This window comes from Hermetia illucens, chromosome 5 (assembly GCF_905115235.1).
Source record: "Hermetia illucens chromosome 5, iHerIll2.2.curated.20191125, whole genome shotgun sequence".
Taxonomy (NCBI): domain Eukaryota; kingdom Metazoa; phylum Arthropoda; class Insecta; order Diptera; family Stratiomyidae; genus Hermetia; species Hermetia illucens.
This window is the reverse complement of record NC_051853.1, coordinates 90,028,368-90,050,199: the sequence shown is the minus strand read 5'-3', so window position 1 is coordinate 90,050,199 and position 21,832 is coordinate 90,028,368. Positions and strand designations below refer to the sequence as shown.

Here is a 21,832-nt window from a genome sequence, read left to right as displayed (position 1 = left end):
ATAGAGCTCGACCGGTGACATTGAACTTCATGTCACCCGATGCATTAACAGCGTTAGATCCTGCTGTTTGGTTTAACATCTGGAAGTGCAGATAAAGACAGTAAACGAAGTCAACTATTTAAAATCGTCGTGGATATGCTATCACTCGAGATGACGAGGGAATTACATCTCAACAATACCAACGAACTCAAAATATTAAAAGTTGGAAGCAAAATCGAAAAACTCATTAACTATTCATATCCATATTCGTTTTAATTCTGTTAATCATTCTCATTTCAAAATGGCTCAAAAGACGAAAATTGAATAACTCAGGCGACAAACCCGAACCACGACTTCCAACTTCATGCTACCATCAACATCTGGACTATTCAGAAGCCTTCCGAAGACCAATAACATATCATCTTTCTAAAAGCAGATGTGGACCTCAGCATCTAAAGGGGGAACAGATGTGTCAGCGAAAACAATCATTGACATAGGTGCATCGAACGAATTTATGTCCGAGTCTACGTATCAACAATAAGCAATTTGTAAATTAGTTTAAAGTTTGTATTGTCTTGGCTAGGGTTCACCAGATGCTTTTTTAAGAACCAATAAATAACTTCTATCTACGTTACATTTAACGACACGTGTTTGATCACATTTCCAGACAAAAAAGAACAACAAACGAAACGAATGTTTTTGTGAGTTAAAATATGTTTATTTCTTATTATACAGTAGCATGAATTCAAACCATTCATTCACTGCCCAGCAGTCGCATTGCCAACATTTCTGCCTCGTCAACAGATAATTTACTCGCCATTTTCTTCGCTTTCTTCTTGATAGGTTTACTTCGCTTATCCTCCTCTTCGTCTTCATCCGCTGAACTATTCTCAGACATACTAACAGACAATTCTCTCTTATTTCTCGGTTTTTCAAAAAGTTTCGTAGGCAACTGATGAATTTCACTCTCAGCATCCGAAACACTTTCCTCATCCGAATTTTTAGGTCCATATATTTTGTCAGGATCCGGTAACCATGATAAGTCAACGTCATCATCTTCGTCACTTCCGAAATCATCCAATTCCTGTTGATCATCGTCTCGTTTCTTCTTCAACTTCTGTTTCTTTGCTTTCCGTTTGGCTTTAATTTTCTCTCTGAAACGTTCTTTATCGAATTTGTCCTCTTCGCGCAACAACCGTTTTGCCTTTTCAATATCGATACCACCACCGTCGTCTTCGTCTTCATTTTCGTACTCACGAGCGAGATCAGATTGAAGATGTTTTGTTGGATCTTTCAGCTGTTCACCTTCTTCGTCGAATACCACTTTTTTGTTAGCCACTATTTTCTTTTTCAGTACACGTTTCGCCAGGGCGGCCTTAGTTACTATCTTGGGTGCCTTTGCGGGATTCTTAGCAAGGGAGATGTCTGCATGTTCGTCTTCACCTATTTGTGTGTCTACTTCATGGTCCTTTCGTTTTATGGTGAAAAGATCGTCGTCATTATCTTCGTCTTCGCTTGAATGTGCCAGAATCAACTTGTTTTGCTCCTTTTGTACAGGCTTTTCTTCTTCCTCCTCTTCAGATGATTCACTGCTAGCACTTTCACGACCCTCCTTCTGCTTTTGTTGCCGTTTCTTCAGTCTCTGCAGGAATCTTATTCGTGGTACAACCACTAGCCCCAAACTTCTCGCGTATGCGTCTGTATCCAATGCTTCTACGTTGAAAACTTTTTTATTCTTCATTAATATCACTGACTTGATATATGAGACGAAAGCACGTTGTGCACTCTCTTTCAACTCCTTGTTTTGAGCCAGGAATGCTTCCATTTTGGCTCTAGGTGAGAACATTTTGCGTGGATCTATACTTATCTTATTGATAGAGATTTTTTTCTGCGTCAATTCTTCTATCATTGCTTCTTCTTCGCTTGGCAAGAGAACGAGCAAGCTTTCTCCTTTCGCCTTGTGTCTTGCAGTTCTTCCCGCTCGGTGGATGTACTGAGTAACGTCTTCAGGACAATCAAGCTGGATGACCCAATTGACGACCGGAAAATCCAAACCACGTGAGGCCACATCGGTAGCGAAAAGCACGACGTTGCTCTTTCTCATGAATTCGTTGTAGATTGCCACACGTCTGTCTTGATGTAAAGTTCCGTACAAAGCCAGTAAACTTGTTCCAGGACGAAGCTTACAAAAAATTTCGTAAATGTACTTCACCTGTTTGCAGCTCGACATGAACACAATGCATTTCTGCTTCAAATGATTCTTGATGAAGGACCAAAGCATCGTGATTTTGTCTTCTAGGTTAATTACAACATAGTTTTGCTGTAGTGATTGCGGCGTGGTCATTTGCTGCTCGTGTGGGGCTACGTAGACTGGATTGTCCAGACTTAATCTTGCCAAATCCTTCACTGATTTCGTCTGCGTAGCTGAAAATAGAAGCGTTTGCCTTTCAGGTGGCAAATTTTCAATAATGGCGTTCATCGTTTGTTCAAATCCCATATCCAGGCAGCGGTCAGCTTCGTCCAATACGAGTATTTGCATGGAAGTGGCGTTGAAAAGTGGGTTCTCGTCCATGTGTTGTAAAAGCCGCCCTGGAGTACAAATCATGATGTTGCATTGATCCATACGACCTCGTTCAAATTTTAAATTTTTTCCTCCAATAATGAGACCGGCGGAGAAGTCGTGTTTGGCTCCAACCTTTCTGAGCGTTTCGAATATTTGGTAAGCAAGTTCTCGGGTAGGTGAGATAATGATAGCGCCCGTACCGTCCATGCGAGACCATTTCTGAGTGTAAAGCTTTTCCAAAACCTGACAATGGGAAGGCACGATTAGAGTAGTTCCACATAAGTAATTTTTCTAAACAATCAAACACTAAATTAGATTTAACAGTTCCCATTATTTATGCGATGTCTAGTTAGATTTCTATTGTTCTCAGACCCCATAATATATTAAACAATGTCATGGAAGGAAACAATCAGTCGACTGCAGGATAGACTGACGCGTAATATAGCTACCTGATAGTCCATCTATCCCTCTTTGGGGGTGATATGTGGCTGTCAATGAGCCAAGACTCTCATCCAAGACCCTAAGTGGGTAGTAATAGCCACACCCTGTACTAGTCTTTACCCAACTATTAAAAGGCTAGGGATCTAGACAGAGGAGTCGAAAAACATCTCCTCCAATTCAGGTTGTTCAGTGGAGAGGAGCCACTAAGAAAGCCCAGATAAACCTCCATCATGCAACAGCTTGATTTGCAGTCATTGCAGGCGCAATCTCCAAGAACAACATTGGAATAGTGCTGGCTTAAGAACCCTGGGTATACCGGGAGCAGATTCATTGTTCGCAAGAAGAAACTATGCAGGTCATTTAGGTCTCCTCTTGCGAAAAACTAAAAGCGTACATCATTCTTAAACACAATTTAAAATACATATGTCTTTCAGAGTTCCTGCCTGGAGACTTCGTGGCTGTCAAAGTTTCAGTGGAAACCGGGAGAAGAACTCGTCGTGTCATCGGACTACTTCCCAGGAGACGACAGCCGGTTCATACCGGAGTTAGTCGGTAGATTGGTGAAGTTCCGCGAGAAGAAGGTGCTACCACTTTTCCTCAGCTGGGATACCAACGTGAGACTAATCGAAGAAGTGAGTACCTTCTTGAATTTATTCTTAGCAATAAGGTAGAAATATACAACATAGGGAATACTACAACATTCGTGACCAGCACTAGACATAGAATTGGATTGTGTCGGATTAATCGGATGTCGGGCTAATCGGATCGCCGAATAATCAGATTCGACATTGACAAAGTTGTCACTGACGCATATGAAGCTGACCGGTTAAGGAAGTCAAGTTATCAAGGGATGTACTCTGCTGAAACAGGAACCTAGCCAGAATAAAAACAGAGGTCCGAAAGCTCTTCAATCGAGCGAAACGAACTGGAGGCTGGCAGAGGTACAAAAATGCACTGACTGCCTATAGAAACGCGATTAGGGAAGCATAGTAGTATTTTTGCACTACTCCAGAGAGGCTTAGAAATCATCTTAGACCAATCGCCGTACTTAAAACGGTGGAGAAGGTCATAGACAACTATGTTAGAACACATACATTTGAAAACGCTTCCGGGCAAGATGATCAAACGAAACTGCCCTGTATCCACAGGGCGGGGTACTAGTATGGTAGTTGATGAAGTCCGAGGTGAACCAATTAATACCGAAATACCAGTCCAGGGTTACGCTGAAGACATTGTTTTAATCTGTAAGGGCAAATATGAGGATACCCTATGTGATAGAATCAAAACTGGACTAAGAATTGCTAGTACCTGGTGGAGCACATCAATCCAGCCAAAGCCACCAATTACCATTGACTAGGAAGCATAAACTGGGTGGGCTCGTCGTGATCTTTTGCGCCATTTTGTTCTATCAAAGGCCTGATCTTGATGCAGTTGCGAGGCAAATCCCCATCCAGAGTATCAAGCCACCGTTGTTTCAGCCGGGCTTTTGATCGTTTACCATCAACTTCGATATTCAGATCAATCTTGGCCTTTCTCGTTAGCGTGAATTACGTGACCATACCATCGAACACACCTCTCACGCAATTTTTCACGATCGGCGCAACACCATAAGTATCGTGGATATCCTCATTTCGGATGGGATCAAAGGGTGTTAGGCCACTATTCCAAAGGATCGTCTTCGTTTCTTACCCTGGGACGATTTTGATACACCCGCCACATTTCGAGCTTTCTTTTCGGATCGTGATAGAGCAATTTAACCCAGCGCACGAGTCCTTCTGGCACTAGGTATTGTCGTAGAGCATACCAGATGAGTTCGCATGGCACACGATCAAAACCCTTTCTTTAGATCCAGAAAGAGTAGAGAGGGCGATGCTTCTCATATTTCTTGCTGAGTAACCGGGCAGCATATATTGCGTCAGTATTTTCGCAGTACTTGACAAATCCGGCTTAATTCACGGTTATTTTAACGATTACACGAATAGAGTTGTTAAGAATGCGTTCAAAAATCTCCATGGTATGGGACAGCAACCGGATCGGACTACCTATTTTTTCCCACATTGGATCTGTGGTACTTTCTTACCAGTCAGATGGTGTTCTGCCTTCCTCAATAACCCGGTTGAAAAATTCATTGAACCACTGTGTTGGGTCTCAGCTCTGCGTTTTCTAGAACTGCGATGTTGTCAGGTTCTGTTTCTTTCCCCGATTTCACTCGTTTTATTGCTTCCGCGCCTTCGATAGCGCTGATAGGTGGAATTGCTTCAAATGTCCGCAATGTTGTGGTTGCGGCTGATCGGTCGGTAAGCAAAGCACGGTTCTTGTCATTAACGTAACAGAAGTGTTCGATATCCTGTGTGCTTTAGTGTCGGCTTTTGACAAGTCCATACAGATCTCTCCCGCCATCCCGAGTGTTATGAACCGCTCGGAGACGTTGACCACTTTCCTTACTTCCCGGTTAGCATTTTTTTATTTGGCCAATTGGTCAACGTTTTATAGTAGAGAAACTTGTGGAATAGGCATTTCTTTTCACGGACCTTCATCTAAACATCATCACCCCAAAGCCAAGTGTTGGAGAACCGCTTGATGATCCCGATGGTTGCATAGACCGCTTTGTAGATCGTGGCTTTAACTTTGTTCCAGGATTCTTCCACAATCGTAATGGTTAGTAATCGCATGAGATCATTTCTTATTTCTCTTCGCGAAACTACCATATAATAGTGCCAGTGCGTTCGTCACGCTGTGTAATCAGGGGTTGATACGCAATGTGACAATCAATAAAAGGCTTTGCAATCAGTGGCGGATAGCTGAGTGATCAGAGCACAAGGCTGTCGTACGGAAGGTCACGGTTTAAATCTCACTGGTGGCAGTGGGATTTGAATCGTGATTTGACATCGGATTCCAGTTCACTCAGCTGTGAATGAGTACCTGAGTAAAGTCAGGGTGATAATCTCTGGCGAGCGTAATGCTGACAACATTGCCTCTTACAGTGTACTGTAGTGTACCATTGCGGTCTTGAATGAACTGCTCTAACACACTCCAAGGCCCTGATCCAATATAGATTGTTGCGCCAACGATTATTATTAATCAGTAGCGGTGGTAAAATGTCGGCGTTTTATGAAAATATAGTTGATTTGTGTTTTACTGTTCCCACTATAAAATGTAGGAAGATGAGACAATCGTTTGATGAACCATGTATTCATAAGTACAAGGTCATGGGTGTCCGCAAAATCAATTATACGCCCGCCACCTTCATTGCGCGCTCCAAACCCCTTTCCCCCACGGCACCTGTTACCGTCTGCCTTTTCACCGACGTAACCATTAAGATCGCCTGCAATGATAATACAGTCATCGAGATCTTTGTGTCAATTATTTGCCAGAAGGCATCTTTCTCGGGATCGGGGCGACCTGTCCGCGGCTTTATCAGCCGGTCATCAAATAGCTCAACTTCTTTATTGGTATCATAGAAACCCTCAGAGATGGCAAAATCCAGCACCGTGTTGAGTGTGTGGGCTATCAAAATAGAGAAGTTTATAGCCATTTTTACCGCGTTCGCGTTCTATATCGCAACTGTTGACACCAGACCATCGGGTTTCTTGCAGAACGCAGATATCAATGCGTCTTTTCCGAAAGGCTTTTACGACTTCTTCGATCTTTCCACTGAGGGTTCCAATAGTTAGCGTGCAGACACATATTTGTTTTGCTCGGAGTATGTCCTGACGCCGTTCATGCGTCAAGAAACCTTCCCCATTTTTCTCGACAGGACCGTGGCCCGTCTTGCTGCATCGCCTGTGGTGCCCTAGCGTTTTCCCGAGGCTTATGACTCAACACGATCACTTTGTTTTTAACAGCATTGGATGCATTTCCTTGCTCGGTCTGTCGCGGTACCTGTCACCAAGAGAGACCAGCATTTAGCGTAGTGAAATAACTCCAATTACATATTATTTATCTCTTTCCTCGATCTCAATATTTTTTTTTGTTTTACTGAGGATAGTACAAAGCAAGTTACTCAAACCCTCCCCCTTTGCCGGGGTGGAGTAGTAAGAGCCAATTAAGTTACACGGCATGGAGGTGGAACGAGAACAAAGGTAAAGTACCAAATACCAAAAATTACTCTAAAGGCGCATGTTGGAAACATATGTCCACAGCAGGAAAAAAGTGGGGATAACAATAATCGTTGGCGCAACAATCCATATTGGATCAGGGCCTTGAAATGTGTTAGAGCACTTCATTGAAGATCGTAACGCTATATTACAATATACACTTGAGCCATGCGGACACAATACAATGGGGCTGCACTCTGAAAATGAAGTGCTGAATATACACTGCAATAATTACCTGTGGGCGTTAATCTTGGCAGAAAGAACGGAGCCCAGGAAAACAGCCAAACAGTTATGCAAACTTCAAAGACTTGCTTGCATATGTATCAGTGGTGCAATGAGGATATACCGACCCGCATCGCTAGGGGGTTCTTCTGGGATTGACACCTCTCTATCTACACATACAATTGCAGGCGAGAAGGGCGAACACAATGTTCTGGAGTACTAACGACACGGGAAGCTGCATCCAGGCGGCATACCGAATTACTGATACCAAGGAATAAAACGACAACGAGGTTTCACTTCAATAAGAAGTTTGAAAAACGTTGGAACACCACAGTAAACCGAGAGAAAATACACGCCATACACAGATGTGCCACCTTCAACCTCCAAAGGAACTATAGAGGCAGAACATTGCTATTCTAACCGACCGCCAAGCGGCTAGCAAGCCACTTAGGTCTAACCCAGTGAACTCTAAACTGGTATGGGAATGCCTTGAGAGACACAACACCTTCGGCTCGCACAATAAGGTCTAGTAACTTTGGGTTTCAGGTAATATTGGGTAAGAAAGCAATGAGGTAGCAGACTAGCTAGCCAGGAAAGGAGCAGGAACGACTCGACACCGACCAGAACCCTTCTGTAGAATCGGAAACGGGTTCATGACTACGACGATAAAAAATAAAGGGGCTGAGGGAACTTTGCTAGACGAATCTGCCAGGAATGGAGCAGCTCTCGTTACTTATGGGGGATACGAACGCAACCGTCCAAAAGCTTGCTCAAACCTTACCAAGAAGACCCTCCGGATCATAGTCGGAATGCTCACTGACCACTGTCGACTAAACACTCGCCCGGGGAAGGTAGGGACATTTACGGAGACCTACAGGTTCTGTACGGAGTGTGACGCAACATTCATATATTGTTCTGGGACAGTATCCGGCACTTGTGCAAGTTGAGGCAGAACACTTAATACTAGATACCACGTTGGAATACTTGGAAGTAGCGAATATACTACAATACCAGTCAACTTGCTTGACATACTCTAGTTAATAGGTACATTATAATCCGTTAAAAAGGCACAAAAGTTGTTCTAGAACGCAGTGAACTTCCCTTACCAGATTTTACTACTAATTATTATTAATGTCATAGCATTTGCTACTAATTCCAGAAGAAAATACACAAATTGGATGTATTTTGTAGCTTCCAACCCATCCACCATTCACATCCGGCACTCAACTCACCGGAACCAGGAACGCCAACGTCTTTCCACTTCCAGTCACCGCTGCTCCCAGAACATCACGACCCTGCAATGCATATCCGATGCTTTCGCGTTGAATATCCGTTGGAGTTTTGTAGTTACACTCCTTGAGTGCCTTCTTCGTTTTGTACGAAAGCGGGAGGTCATCGAAACACTTCACGTTGCTCGGCACTATAGAATCGTATTTTGATTGAATCTCCTTTATCTCGTCATCTTCGTTAATTTTGTTTTGCTGAGTTTTCTTTTTGAAGGTTTTCCTGTTTTTCGGTTTAAAATTTCCTTTTTCCTTGTTCTGCATTTTAGAGAATTTGCACGATTTACGGAGTCAGTCAAAGCACTATGTACCACACATTTTTTGACATTTCAGGTCCTCGTGCTCGGTATGTTTACGTTCAAATTGAGTCCGTCTAATGCCGTCCATTGAGCTGATTTCCCCTCACAACACTTTGACATGAACTGCGGTGATCAAATTTCATTCTTATTTTTGACGGCATCAATTTGACAAACACAAATCAGCCGGCATGATGTCCTCATATGTTGGTGCGAGGATGAACGTTTTTAATGAAAGTTTTCTAAATGAAACCGATCAAGACGCAAATTCGGTTTTAACGGAGTTGGATAAAGGTAAATATGACTATTTATTTTTAACAGATTCTAATTGGTTGATGTCTTTTTAGGTCTACGGTCGACGAAAATCGGTGAACAATGCGAAGCGATTGTTCGTTTCCCAAGAATGTTTGAGAAGTATCCATTCCCAATATTGATTAACTCTTCCTTTTTGAAATTGGCAGAGTTTTTTCGAAATGGGTATGCTTTGCTAATATCTTGTCCATACTTCTCTAAGCAACTTATTGCTTTCCAGGTCAAATTTACTTCGCTTGTGGGTACTCAAAGTTTGTCAACAAAGCGATAAGCACTTGGACAAGATACTGAACATCGACGAGTTTGTGAAGAGAATATTTATGGTAATCCATTCAAATGATCCTGTTGCAAGAGCCTTGACGTTACGGTAAGAATTCTATGTGATAAAATAACCTGCTAGTACTGCAAACAAGGGTAAAGTTGCAGAAAATTTACAGATTAGCATTGTAGCTGCAAGTCTTCTGATGCGGGTAATACTTTTGATTGATTTGGCATTGGGTGACCGTCCAAAGACATTACCTGTTGCAAATTGCACTTGAAATCGTAAGCGGTATTGTATAAGACTTCTCCCAGAACTAATTCCTCTTTTTCTTTCTTCATCCTTTGTCCCGTTCACAAGCGGGGTCGGCTCGTCGTGATCGGTTTCGCCATTTGGCTCTATCGAATGCCTGATCTGGGTGCAATATCGAGGCTTTTAAATGCAACCTAACATCTTCGTCTCCATTACCGCAAGAGGCCGTTCATTGTCTTTCATAGTCGGCCAACACTCAGAACCGTAGAGGGCGACATTGCGGTAAATTTTAGATTTGGGACGTTCGTTGATACGTCGATCACAAAGAATATCAGTTGTGGAACGCCACTTCGTCCAGGTTGCGTTAATGCGTAAAGTAATTTCATAACGCAGTTCTCCATTGGCTGATAGCGTTGACGTATTTAAATCGCTCAGTTCTGGGCAGATCATTGCCGCTGGTAATGATTGTGCCTGTTTCATGCGGATCGGTCGCCAAAAATTCAGTTTTGTTTAGATTCAATCTAAGATCGTGTTCCATGAGGCGATCATTCCATTTTTGGACAAATTGCTCGAGATAATTTTTGCTATCAGATGCTAGGAAAACATCATCTGCATAAAGTAGTGTGTAGGGCGCTAGACGTTCAATATCCCGTGTGCCGGTGTCCATATCAAGAACAAAGAGGAGTGATGAGAGGGCGCTTCCTTGATGAACACCAACAGAGACACGTAGCGGTTTTGATACACCCTCCATACTTCGAACTTTACTTTTCGGATCGCGGTAGAGCAATTGAGCCCAGCGCACGAGTTCTTCTGGCACTAAGTGTTGTCGTAAAGCATACCAGATGAGTTCGAGTGGCACAGCGTCAAACGCTTTCTCTAGACCCAGAAATGCAATGCAAAGAGGACGATGCTTCTCACGGTGTTTCTCCATGAGTAACCGCGCAGCGTGTATTGCGTCAGTAGTTCCGCAGTTTTTGACAAATCCGGCTTGATTCACGGTTATTTCAACGATTTCGCGAATACGGTTGTCAAGAATGCGTTCAAAAATCTTCATGGTATGGGAAAGTAACCGGATCAGACGGTAGTTTGAACTTTCTGCTGGAATACCTTTCTTTTTCCATATTGAAACAGTGATACTTTCTTGCCAATCAGATGGTATTCTTCCTACCTGAATAACCCGATTAAAGAATTCACTGTCACACGATGTCGTCAGGTCCTGTGGCTTTCCCCGATTCTATTCGTTTTATTGTCTCCTCCAAATGTCGGCAATGATTGTGGAAGTGGAGGATGAGCAAATTCTTCAGTTGAAATCTGCTCGAAGTACTCTCGCCATCTACCCGTTGCGGCTGGACAGTTGGTAAGCAAAGTATCGTTCTTGTCATTAACGCAACAGAAGTGTTCGATATCCTGTGAAAATCATGATCGAGAGAAAGACGCCTTCTGGCAACTGCAGCGGTTGGAAATCAATACTCGGTGAAAACCGCAACTGAGAGTATCATGTGATACTGGAAGTTCACGCAATAATTCCGTCAACGAGAAACATTTTCGCTACTTTGTTCAGTCAATAGCGTAATGTGGGTGGAATGGAGAAGCTCTCTAATCAGCATCCAGCGTATCCAACCGTCGCTATTTCAGCCGGACTTTTGATTGTTTCAGATGCTTCATGCGGCTCTCCAGCCATTGCCGTGCCTTTTGTCCTCCCCGGAGTCGCTGCTCCTTCTCACTTACTAGCGAATTTTGCTCGACTGTGGGACGCCGGAACCGTATTGGGCTAAAGTAATGGCTGTCCTTGGACGAGGTCCGGCTGTTTGATGGAGGGCTACAGTCTCCGGCTGGATAGGCGTTGGTCCTGGTCTAGGAGGGGCTGGCAACTGTCCAGATATGTCGACCTTGACCGTATATCGTCAACGCCAGTATGTTTATATCGCCCCGACATACCATCATTTGGTATGATTGTTTTGATATATGGTTGCCGTAAGCTATGTTTCTCAGTGTTGGCCGACTATAAAAGACAATGAACGGCGTCTTGCGGGAATGGAGACGAAGATCTTGCGTTGGAGTAGTATCATGACACGCTTGGATCATATCCGAAATGAAGATATCCACGATCGACATGGAGTTGTACCGACCGTGGAAATATTGCGAATGAGGCATCTTGGATGGTATGGTCACATAATTCGCGGTAACGAGGATTCACTTGGCAAGATTGGTCTAAACATCGAAGTCGATAATAAGCGACCAAAAGGCAGGCCGAAAATATGGTGGCTTGAAACATTGGATGGAGATTGGAAAGCCTCGTGAATGCAGCCAGATCAGACATTTGATAGAACCTGTTCTACGCCACGCCACGCCACGTAGTTCTTGGGTGTCCCACTTAACGTCCATCCTGAGATTGTAAGCTTCATTGCACGAGATAGGGCAGATTACCGGGATGAAACAACCTCAACTTCATCTTGGTTTGAGATAATGACACTTGCATTTAGCGCTTTTAATGTGTCGGGCGGCATCCAGTTGGATGCCACCGTCGGCAGAAATCTCGATATACAAATTTATCAATACCTTCGATATTCTGCTCATTAATGCAAACAGGAAGAGTTATCACACTCTTCCTGTTTGCATTAATGTTCCGTCAGACTGAGAACCTTGGTTTGGTTGTTATTTATCTCCAATCGAACTCTACTTGCTCTTTCTCTATGTCTGCAGCCATTTGCATCGTTCATCGAACCCCCTCTTCTTCGAAGACTTAATGGTCACTCCGTTCTTCCAATCGGGAAAATCTCATATTTCTAGGATTTACGAATGGGTGGAAGTGGTAATTCAGGAGAGACCTCAGGCGATGAATGGAAAAACTGAGAATTGTGAGGAAGCATTCTTTTCATTTCTTCAGTTGCCCATCATCGTGGATGACAAACTTACCGTTAACGTCCATCACAGGGTCGACAACAGGTTTATAGCCACCTAAAAGCTCTTTTGTGATGCGGTATACAGTAGCGAAATCATTACTATTTGCGCTAGCTTTTTCTTCCGTCATTAACGCAATGGTGAAATTCCTTTGTCCTTTTTTTAGTGCACACTCCGTTACACTTCTCGTACTTTTTCACAGTAACCGAACTTCCGCGCGTTGCGTTCATTCCTGCTCGAGTGACAACAGAGCTCCTAGCTGCTCATGTTCATCGATCTGACTCCACGTTTGCACAGTTAACCAGAGTCTTGTAATGTCTTTGGGATCACCAGAGACAAACAGTGTGTGGCCCAGTGTTAATTAATATTCTCTGGCGAATTGTTTAGTTTATGTAGTTTGCGCAGCGAGAAAGTTTTCCCACTACTGGACGGCAACCAGATCGCGGAGGCGGCCTTATTGAATTTAGGGGGCCAGCTCAATGTTTCCTGCTCGGAGACGCAGTAACGACACGCAAGTTGCTTGCCCTATGTATTTTGCATTTGCTCACTAATTATCTCGTAGTTTTATTTTTATGCTGCTATAATCATCACCTATAAAGTAGGCTTCAACTTCTCCCGTTTGGGCTTGACTTAATTCATATTTCGGTTTTCATGGCATAGTTTGAAATAGTTAAAAATACAACAAAGCAAATTTTACATTAAATATTTCCAGAACTCTTGGAGCAGTGAGTCGAGTAATTCCTGAGAAGCAACAAGTCCACCATTCAATTCGCAGAGCTTTAGACAGCAATGACACGGTTGAAGTTGAGGCAGCTATTTATGCTAGTGTGCAATTTGCTGCTCAATCAAAGTAAGTAGAATGTTTCTTGCCTTTGCGTTAAATAAAGGTCACTTTTTTGCGTAGAACTTTTGCCATCTCTATGTGTTCAAAAATTGGTTCTATGATCGAGTCATTGAAAACTCCAATTAGCATGAAACTCCAGTTGATCCCCGTTCTCCGACACATGTACCACGACGCCAATACTGCGGCTTTAGTGAAGACGTTGTGCTTGAACCTGCTTCCAAAATATCCAGCAGAAAGTTTCGTCATTGCAATCTTAGATTCCCTAACGAAGCTATCTTGCAAAACATTGATTGACATCCCGGATCAAGTAAATTTGCTCCTAACTTACCTACAAGATCCAAGGAAAAAAGTTCGATATCAAGTATTGCGTTCGTTGAGAAGTTTGGCTCAGGAAGGAGCTCATCTTTGGCCTAATGGGGCTTTAAAAACATTGATATCTAAGGCACAAAACTGCAAGTATGTACCCACAATAAGTCTTCTTCAATTCCTCCTGAGATGAATCGAATATTTTGTATTCTGTAGTGATGTAGGAAATGAGCAAAGTTTAGTGTTAACTGTTGTGTTGACTTTAACGGAATGTCCAGTTACATGCCACGCATTACTGAATGAAGAGCAAAATTTAATATTGGAGTTATGTTCGTCCTGCTTAGTACTGGAGCATCACACGGCAGCGAGCCAAGCCGTGGGGATTCTCACGGGGCTAATATCATATTGGTAAGTATCCTTTTCCCTGCCCAGCAATTTGGAAAAATGTTTCATTACAAACAACATTAAATTTCCAGTCATACTGAGAATATACCCCCTCCCACAATTTTTATGGAACTAATAAATTTGCATTTGGAAAGTCTTATATACTCTTCAATGGGTAATGAAAAGAAGCATAAAGAACTGACGCTGTACATGAAATGTGGGGTAAAGCTATCGGAAAACAATTTACAGTTTGCACAGGATTTTGTTCAACTCATTGAAGGAATTGTCACGGATAATTGCGGTTTGTCAATTTTTGTTTGTTTTTAGTTGCATGGCTCACAATCACATTTCTTTGCAGTTTATTCGAAGAAAAATTCGGTTTTATTATGCGAAACATTAGCAGCCCTCTCTTCGCAATTTCAAGTGAAACGCTTCTCTATACATGATCCCAAACACGAACCATCAACATCAATGGATGTTGACCCCCATAGAATGCTCGGGAAGAAAATGAATCCTGTGAGTGAATGCTTGCCCCAGATTTTAAAGAAAATGGATACAATCATCGATGGCGAATTGCAACCGCATTCGGTTCAAATTGTTGAAATTTTATCAGCTGTTGTTTTACAATCCATAATTGGTTCGTTCATGCCTAAGGGAATTCTAGATGTATTCGATCGCATTTCTACCACAATAAATTGCTGGTCACAATATCGAATTGCAAGATCCGCTTCCAGATACGGACAACACTTCTTGGCAGCCCGATTTTATACTAAGCTGGCAACGAATGTTTCCCTTGATAAGTTTCATTTCTTTCTAATCGCTTTGTCGCAAATGTCGAAAGCGGAATGTATATTGAACTACGGAGCCGAGTATGAAGTCATGCTTCACAATTATGTTATATGCGACCCGAAATATTACAACCCATCGATAAAGTTGCTGTCACTAACTGAGCGTCTGGATAAGGCGATAGCTTTGTATGCAAAGGCCTTGGCCAGCATTAAAGCCAGCTCTTCCCCGTCAAGCTCACTTACATTTCAATCAGAATTCATTAAACTTCGTTGCCAATTTCTGCAAGCACTCTACAGTGTTGTAATAGCGAAAAATACACAAGCGATCGTACCACCACCAGCAATTGCATTAACTTTAGCCCAAAGTTCCCGCGACGTATTGCAAAAGTACGGACACATTACAAATCAACTAAGGAAGGCGGTCAAAACTATTAAGGGATGCGAAGACGCTTATTCAAAATTGTATAAGTCCGCTTTTGATGCTGACCCAACTACGCTTGAGTTTTTGGAAATGTAAGTGTTCTAACCTATATCTCCTGCATAATGCCTGCATAATTAACTTGCATTACTTTTCTTTTAGCACACAGCACCAATGTGCTATATTTGGACATATTGTAGAGAGCGTTTGCTTTGTCTCTCCTTCAGAACCACCATGTCTGCCGACAGAAGGAAATCATCCTGAGACAAAGTAAGTCAGGTCCTTGTTTCTCTGTTCTTTCGAGTAAATTGGATTGTTTCAGGTATCTTGTGAATACATGCAATAAAATTGAACGGCTGGCAAAAACTTTACCGCAGGAATCCCCAAATGACAAGTCCATAACAATGAAGGTAAGTTCTTGGAAAGAATATATTGTTTTATGTCATTAAAGCTCTTGTAAATTTAAATAATTAGAACCAGGTATGTAAAGAGTATAAACCTATCTTCCATTCTACCTATATATTTAACCCGTACATTTGATGTATTGCCTCTGGCCGCCTAGATCGTTGTCCTCCAATTATCTCATTCACGTGATCGCGTCCTTCAATTTCGGAAGTCCCACTAGTTGTTCGGCGTCCATACATATTGTGCTCTCCTACCGTGCTCTCGGTTTCCTTCGTACTCTCGCTCCGCCTGAAGGCGTCGTAATTTAACGAATTTCGAGACTTCTAGCTCATTGTACAGTTCATACAACTCATGGTTGTACCGGGTACACCATCGATCACGGTCGCGAAGGACTTTCCTTTCGAATGTTTAGCAAATTTTGAGAAGCTTGGGTTAGAGTCCAAGTTTAGCACCCATAGCACAGCACTGGTCGTATGATGGTTTTGTATAGGCGGAGCTTCGTGTTTCTGTGCACATGCTTCCATTTCATTATGAGAGGGACCAAGAAGAAAGTCTTATTCGCTAGCTGAATCCCCCGCTTGACCATGTCAGTCTCATTGGCGTCCTTTGACAGGCTGCTCCAGATAGGTAAAGCTGTCTATTCGATGTTGAGGTCCCCTACGTTGATGCTCAAATGAACTGGCGTCCTACTTCATGATTGCATCATTATTTTCGTTTTGTCATCATTAATTCGTAGTCCGACTACTTTTTGAGCAGTGTCAAGAGTATGTAGAAGTTTCTCTGCGTCGATCAGTTTTCTAGACATGATGTTGATGTCATCTGCATACGCTAACAATTAAACTTAATGAGTAGTGTCCCGCAGGTGTTGGTCGGGGTCGCCGTCAGTCCGTCGCCCTGCTTCGAATCAGTACGTGTTTCATAAGGATCAATCAACATGTGCTGGATCCTAACCTGTGGGGTGGAGTTGATGATAGTTATCTTCGTTAGTCGTACTAGTTTAGCTGGTATACCAAATTGCAATATTATCTATCTCTCTCTACTCCACGTTCCACCGGCTTTTAACAGCTTAGCTGGAATCTCGCCTGCGCCCAGCGCTTTGTTTGATTTCAGTGACCGCACGGCCAGGATCATCAATACCGCCATCGATTTGGGCTACTTGTATGGGGAGGCCTGGTGTTGGATTCAGTAGCTCTTCAAAATAGGATGGCCAGCGTTTGTTGATGCTGTTGGCGTCGGTGATGATATTTCCATCTTTGTCCTTGCAGAGGTTAGTCCTGGGTTGATAAGCATTCTTAATTGTATTATCTAATCTATATGCTTGTCTGGTGTTTCTATTAGCTAGATTTTCATTAATGTTTAGCAACTGCTCGTCAAAATATTTCCGTTGCTTACGTCTAATTATGCTATTCGAAATTCGCCGTAGCTCGTCATACTTTTCTTTTTAAGCTCTGGTTGCACGTTGTATATATTGTCTGTAGACTTCGTTCTTTGCGTCGAGTGATATTCAGCATTCAATCCAGCCAATTCGCGTTCGCCGTGAATTGTATCCCATGACATTCTCTGCGGCTTTCTTGCTGGCACCCTTAAGTTCTCCCCAGGACCCGGTGGGGCTATATATATGTCTGCGTTGTAGCATCGCTCAGGAGTTTATCAGTCGCGAAGATTTTGGTAGAACTGATTCCCGATTGGGGCACCGAGAAGATTCTGCATCGATATATTACTTTCATCAAGTGATGGTCTGGATCGCAGTTCGCTCCTCGATAGGAACGTACATCCAATACACTGCACGCCCATCTTCTACCAATAAGGATGTGGTGGTTTGGTTGATGGTATATACGTCTGGTGATTTCCAGGTCTGTTTGTAAATGCGCCGGTGTGGGAATCATGTGGAGCTTTCTACTGCTGGCGAAGTCAATTAATCGTTGACCGTTATGATTGCATTTCTCAGGGAGGCTATATCTTCCAGTGGTTACCCAATGCCAGTTTTCGTCCCTGATTTTCGCATTAAAATCCCCCAACAGTATTTTGACATCGTTTGTTTGGAGTGCGTCAAACAGTGTCTCCAAGCGTGCATAAAACTCGTCTTTCACTGCGTCTTCCTTGACTTCAGTCGGGACGTGCACGTTGATGACCCAGAGGTTAAAAAGGCGAGTCCTGATACGAATCGCACACAACCTTTCGTTGAGAGGTTTGAAGTCGAGGACGTGTGGCGTGAGCTGTTTGCTTACTATAAATAAAACTCCACACTCCTTGTGACCTGATGGTTTGCCACTTTTGAAAATTGTGTGCGAATTCATATCGCTTATTTCGCTACCAATCCAATTTGTTTCTTGAACTGCAAGCATGCTTAACGGCCTCTGGTTTGTTCAGGGAGCATTCATTCCAGGATCTGAAAGTATAGGCCGTTTGACGTTTGCGTTTATCCATCCAATCCGAGGCAAATGTTTCAGGTTTCTTCACATGGAGTAGTTTTTACATGGATAGGATGTCGACCCATCGCAAAACCAGAGTTGACCTCGCTGATAGCTTCAGGTGTTTCGAAACTTGCCAGAGTTCACACAACCATGTTGTGGATACGTAATTCATGACTGCGACACTTTCAGGCTACAGTTATCCCTCCCTCCTCACTTCTTAACCACAAGCTACGGCGAACGAAACCGCAAGTCGTTTTTTTTTTTTTTGCAAATTTGGATTCTTGCCCAGAACAGAGAGGTTCGTGCACCAGAAACCGAGGAAAGAAGTTTCTTTTCAATTGGTTCGGTCCGCCATCGAATGGATGGTGAACTCTGGACTGCCTAAAATCCTTAAATAAAATTTATGTTTAACTCGTTCAGTGAATTATTCATTTTATATTTTGTTTTTTAGCATACAAAGGTCATAATCGAGGAAATCGAATTGATTACAATGTCCCCAATGTGTTTCCCTCGCTTCTTCTTCCAAGTGCTACAGAATACAATAATAAAACTGTCAATAAGTCCACAACCGCGCGTCGCTGGAGAACCCATCATTGTGCAGCCTGGCAGCAACTTAGTAGTGAAAGTAGAAGGGGTCATTCAACACTATGGAAAGTCGCCATGTCTATTTCGGTCTGTCGAATCGGTTCAATTGACTTTAACATCTCAATTGGTCTCGCAACGGAACCCTAACGATTTGTTGAAGGTAAAAGACCAGGATGATTCTCTTCTTTATCTAAAATTTATTGCTCTTTTTGTGTGACCAGCAACCAAATGATACCATAACACTAACGCAAACTGTGAAACCACAACGAGATTTTCTTTCCGGGAACTTCTTGCTATCGCTAAACAATGTTCAAACTGGACCGATGGGTAATCCAATATCCATGGGAGGTCAGTGGCAAGTTACCCTCGACACATATATTATTGACGAAAATGGAACGGTTTGGTGCACAGGAAATAAGAAGTATTACACACAAATATATGACCTAGTTTTGAACTCTCAAATTAATATGGCTTCCTATTTTCAGTTCTTTAACTGTTCGCGTGCCCGATGATCCTTCGAAGCAAGCTGCTGTGGCCGCAACGCAACCTAGACGGTTTTAAAGTTTTAATCTTAACATAAGTAAAACTTTTATTAATTGCATGTAAAACTTCAAACTATTCGTACATACAGTGAATGTTTGTGTTGAAACTTTGGAATATGAAGCAAATTTCTCCTTAAATTTAATATATATCAATAAAAACTTGATATTTTTGAACCTATAGATAAAAAATAGACTTTACTACCTTCAAACTTCCATCATATGTTTTAAATTAATCTTACAGCGTTTTTGTAATAGTCAAAACTAAAATGTTTTCGTGTACGTTACTAGCCTCAGAAACCAGGGCGGAGGAAATTAAGTAGACTCTCCTGCAATTTTCTTCATCTTCAGCCATGTTTGGCGGTGGTGTAGTGTCTAGCGGTCTAGTGTATAAAGCCGTCGCTGTTTCGATAAATCTTTCATTCTTGAGAGTTCAGCCGAACGCAGCAGACGTCCTTGGACAGCAGCAGAGGTAAAGGTTTTTTTGAGAATTTATAAATTACAAGATTTTTTCTTTTTTCAGCAGTGGTTATCTTTTAGGTACCCTTTAGTGATAAGCGTGGATAGTGTTAAGTTTTTGTGGGTAGAAAGTAGTTTTGTTTTTTGAAAAATTTTCAGCAGAAATCGCTATGGAGACGAGGGCCCAGAAAGCCCCAGAGGTCCGATTAATATCGGACCAATCCCAGGAGAAACTAATCGCCAGTCTGCAACGCAGTCTGGATGAAATCAATAAACAGCTAGCCGCTGCGAAAATGGAGATAGAGGAACAGCGGAAGCAGAACGAGGGTCTGACAGCCCTCATTAAAAGCTTGCAGGAGTCAATAGACCTGCAGAACAGGGAAAAAAAAGAAAACGGCAAGCGTTTGAGAATCGAGAGTCCACAAGTGTCGGACTCGGAAAGCAACTCGTCATCGGAAGAGGAAATGTCCACCGACAACACGGACAACACCGCCACCGAGGAGGAGGAAGATGTAGACTTTCCACCTCTGCCGCCACCGAAACCAGTGCCAACTCTTCCGCCCATTTTTTTTAAAAAAACTGTAGTGAAGGCGCCGGAAAAGGCAAAGCCTTCAGGACAAGAAAGTCCTAAGGCTAAAGAAGCCGAAAAGGGCACGGTACCCGTGATCTTAAGGCAGCCATCAAAATGGCCAGCCATTGAGAAGGAATTGCGGAAAAAGAAAATTAATATCCTTCACGCGAGGAGGATTCACCTGGGAGTGAGAATAACCCCAGAGCAGCCGAGCGACCATCGGAAGATCACTAAATTCTTTAGAGAAAGTGGAATTCAATTCCACACATATCTTCTCCCAGAAGAGAAGAACATAAATATTATAATCCGGGGGCTCGAGGGTATAGCGCCCGAAGATGTAAAGGAAGACCTTGAGGATCAGGGCTTCCATCCCATAGAGTGCTTCTTCATAAAAATGAAGAACGGGCCCTCCAGACTACTGAAGGTGTTGATGCCGAAAAACGAAACCGGCATATACAATGTAAAATCGATCTGCCACCTGATCGTGAAAATCGAGTCCCAAAAGCCGAGGACTTCCCAATCGCAGTGCCATAACTGTCAGCAGTTTGGACACTCTGCAAATAACTGTTTCGCAGACGCACGTTGCGTTAAATGCGAGGGATCGCACCACTTTTCCAAATGCGAGAGGAAGCAGGAGCAGAAGGCAACCTGCACCAACTGCAAAGGAGATCATCCAGCCAGCTACGGCGGATGTCCCAAAAACCCTAAAAACATTAAAAAAACCTTCGCCCAGATGGCGAAATCGAATTCTTCTCCACAGGTATCACAACCAATCAATAAGCCGACAGGAAAGACTCCAACAGCACCGAAAACTCCCTCTTCCTCAGCGAACCCGAAGCCTGTGCAAATGGATCAAGTGCTGAGCAGCATGCAAGCACAGATACAAAACATGATGGAGTCAATGATGACTAAAATGATCCAAAACCTGTTTAGCTCTCAGATCCCTCTAGGCAACCCAACTAAGATCCACCATGGTAAGCATTAAGCTTAACATTATCACATGGAACGCAAATTCCGTAAAAGGAAAAATGGGAGAATTGAAAGAATTCCTTTACGAGGCAGAAGTAGATATACTACTCATCCAGGAAACGTTCCTCAAACCAACAGACCCACTTAAAGTACCCAACTACAACATATATAGAAACGACCGACTTACTGGCCGTGGAGGAGGAACCGCAGTCCTCATTAAGAGAAGCATCCAGCATCACCGCCTGGAAACACCACTCATCACTGGAATGGAAGCGACAGTCATAGAGGCAAGGACAGGACCAGCTGATATAAAAATCATATCAGCCTACCGTCCTCCATCAGCAGATAATTTTTCAGAGGACCTTCAACTGCTACTCAACGGGGACAGACCGACTTTTCTCGCCGGGGATCTGAATGCGCGTCATCGAGACTGGGGAGCAACCCGAAACAACAAAGCGGGGAGAGATCTGCTCGCTTTCCTAAACGGAAACGAAGCAACTATTCACGCACCAGAGGAACCAACACATTATGGACGCAGCACAACC

General features: G+C 42.9%; 2 protein-coding genes across 2 annotated transcripts; one reads left to right on the top strand and one right to left on the bottom strand.

Moving 5' to 3' along the window:
* Window positions 1–683: 683 nt before the first annotated feature.
* LOC119658019 (probable ATP-dependent RNA helicase DDX10) lies at window positions 684–8,912 on the bottom strand. Its single transcript, XM_038065248.1, has 2 exons — window positions 8,535–8,912; window positions 684–2,785 (listed from the first exon to the last, which is right to left on the bottom strand). The coding sequence occupies exons 1-2, from the start codon at window positions 8,847–8,849 to the stop codon at window positions 734–736; spliced, it is 2,367 nt and encodes a 788-aa protein (XP_037921176.1). The 5' UTR covers window positions 8,850–8,912; the 3' UTR covers window positions 684–733.
* A 141-nt stretch (window positions 8,913–9,053) lies between these two features.
* On the top strand, window positions 9,054–19,504 carry LOC119658302 (integrator complex subunit 7). The gene is made up of 13 exons (XM_038065605.1): window positions 9,054–9,175; window positions 9,229–9,358; window positions 9,414–9,560; window positions 13,318–13,455; window positions 13,510–13,905; window positions 13,972–14,163; window positions 14,232–14,440; window positions 14,498–15,440; window positions 15,508–15,615; window positions 15,668–15,755; window positions 18,616–18,909; window positions 18,971–19,170; window positions 19,235–19,504. Exons 1-13 carry the CDS (start codon window positions 9,073–9,075, stop codon window positions 19,308–19,310), a joined length of 3,024 nt encoding a protein of 1,007 aa, XP_037921533.1. The 5' UTR covers window positions 9,054–9,072; the 3' UTR covers window positions 19,311–19,504.
* The last annotated feature ends 2,328 nt before the right edge of the window (window positions 19,505–21,832 follow it).

Excerpts from the sequence above, each read along its gene's own strand:
- LOC119658302 (XM_038065605.1), top strand. The coding sequence starts at position 9,073 with ATGATGTCCTCATATGTTGGTGCGAGGATGAACGTTTTTAATGAAAGT. Across the intron at positions 9,561-13,317 it reads GCAAGAGCCTTGACGTTACG|AACTCTTGGAGCAGTGAGTC; the intron begins GTAAGAATTCTA and ends AAATATTTCCAG. Across the intron at positions 15,756-18,615 it reads ACAAGTCCATAACAATGAAG|CATACAAAGGTCATAATCGA; the intron begins GTAAGTTCTTGG and ends TTTGTTTTTTAG.
- LOC119658019 (XM_038065248.1), bottom strand. The coding sequence starts at position 8,849 with ATGCAGAACAAGGAAAAAGGAAATTTTAAACCGAAAAACAGGAAAACC. Across the intron at positions 2,786-8,534 it reads CGTTGGCGTTCCTGGTTCCG|GTTTTGGAAAAGCTTTACAC; the intron begins GTGAGTTGAGTG and ends TCCCATTGTCAG.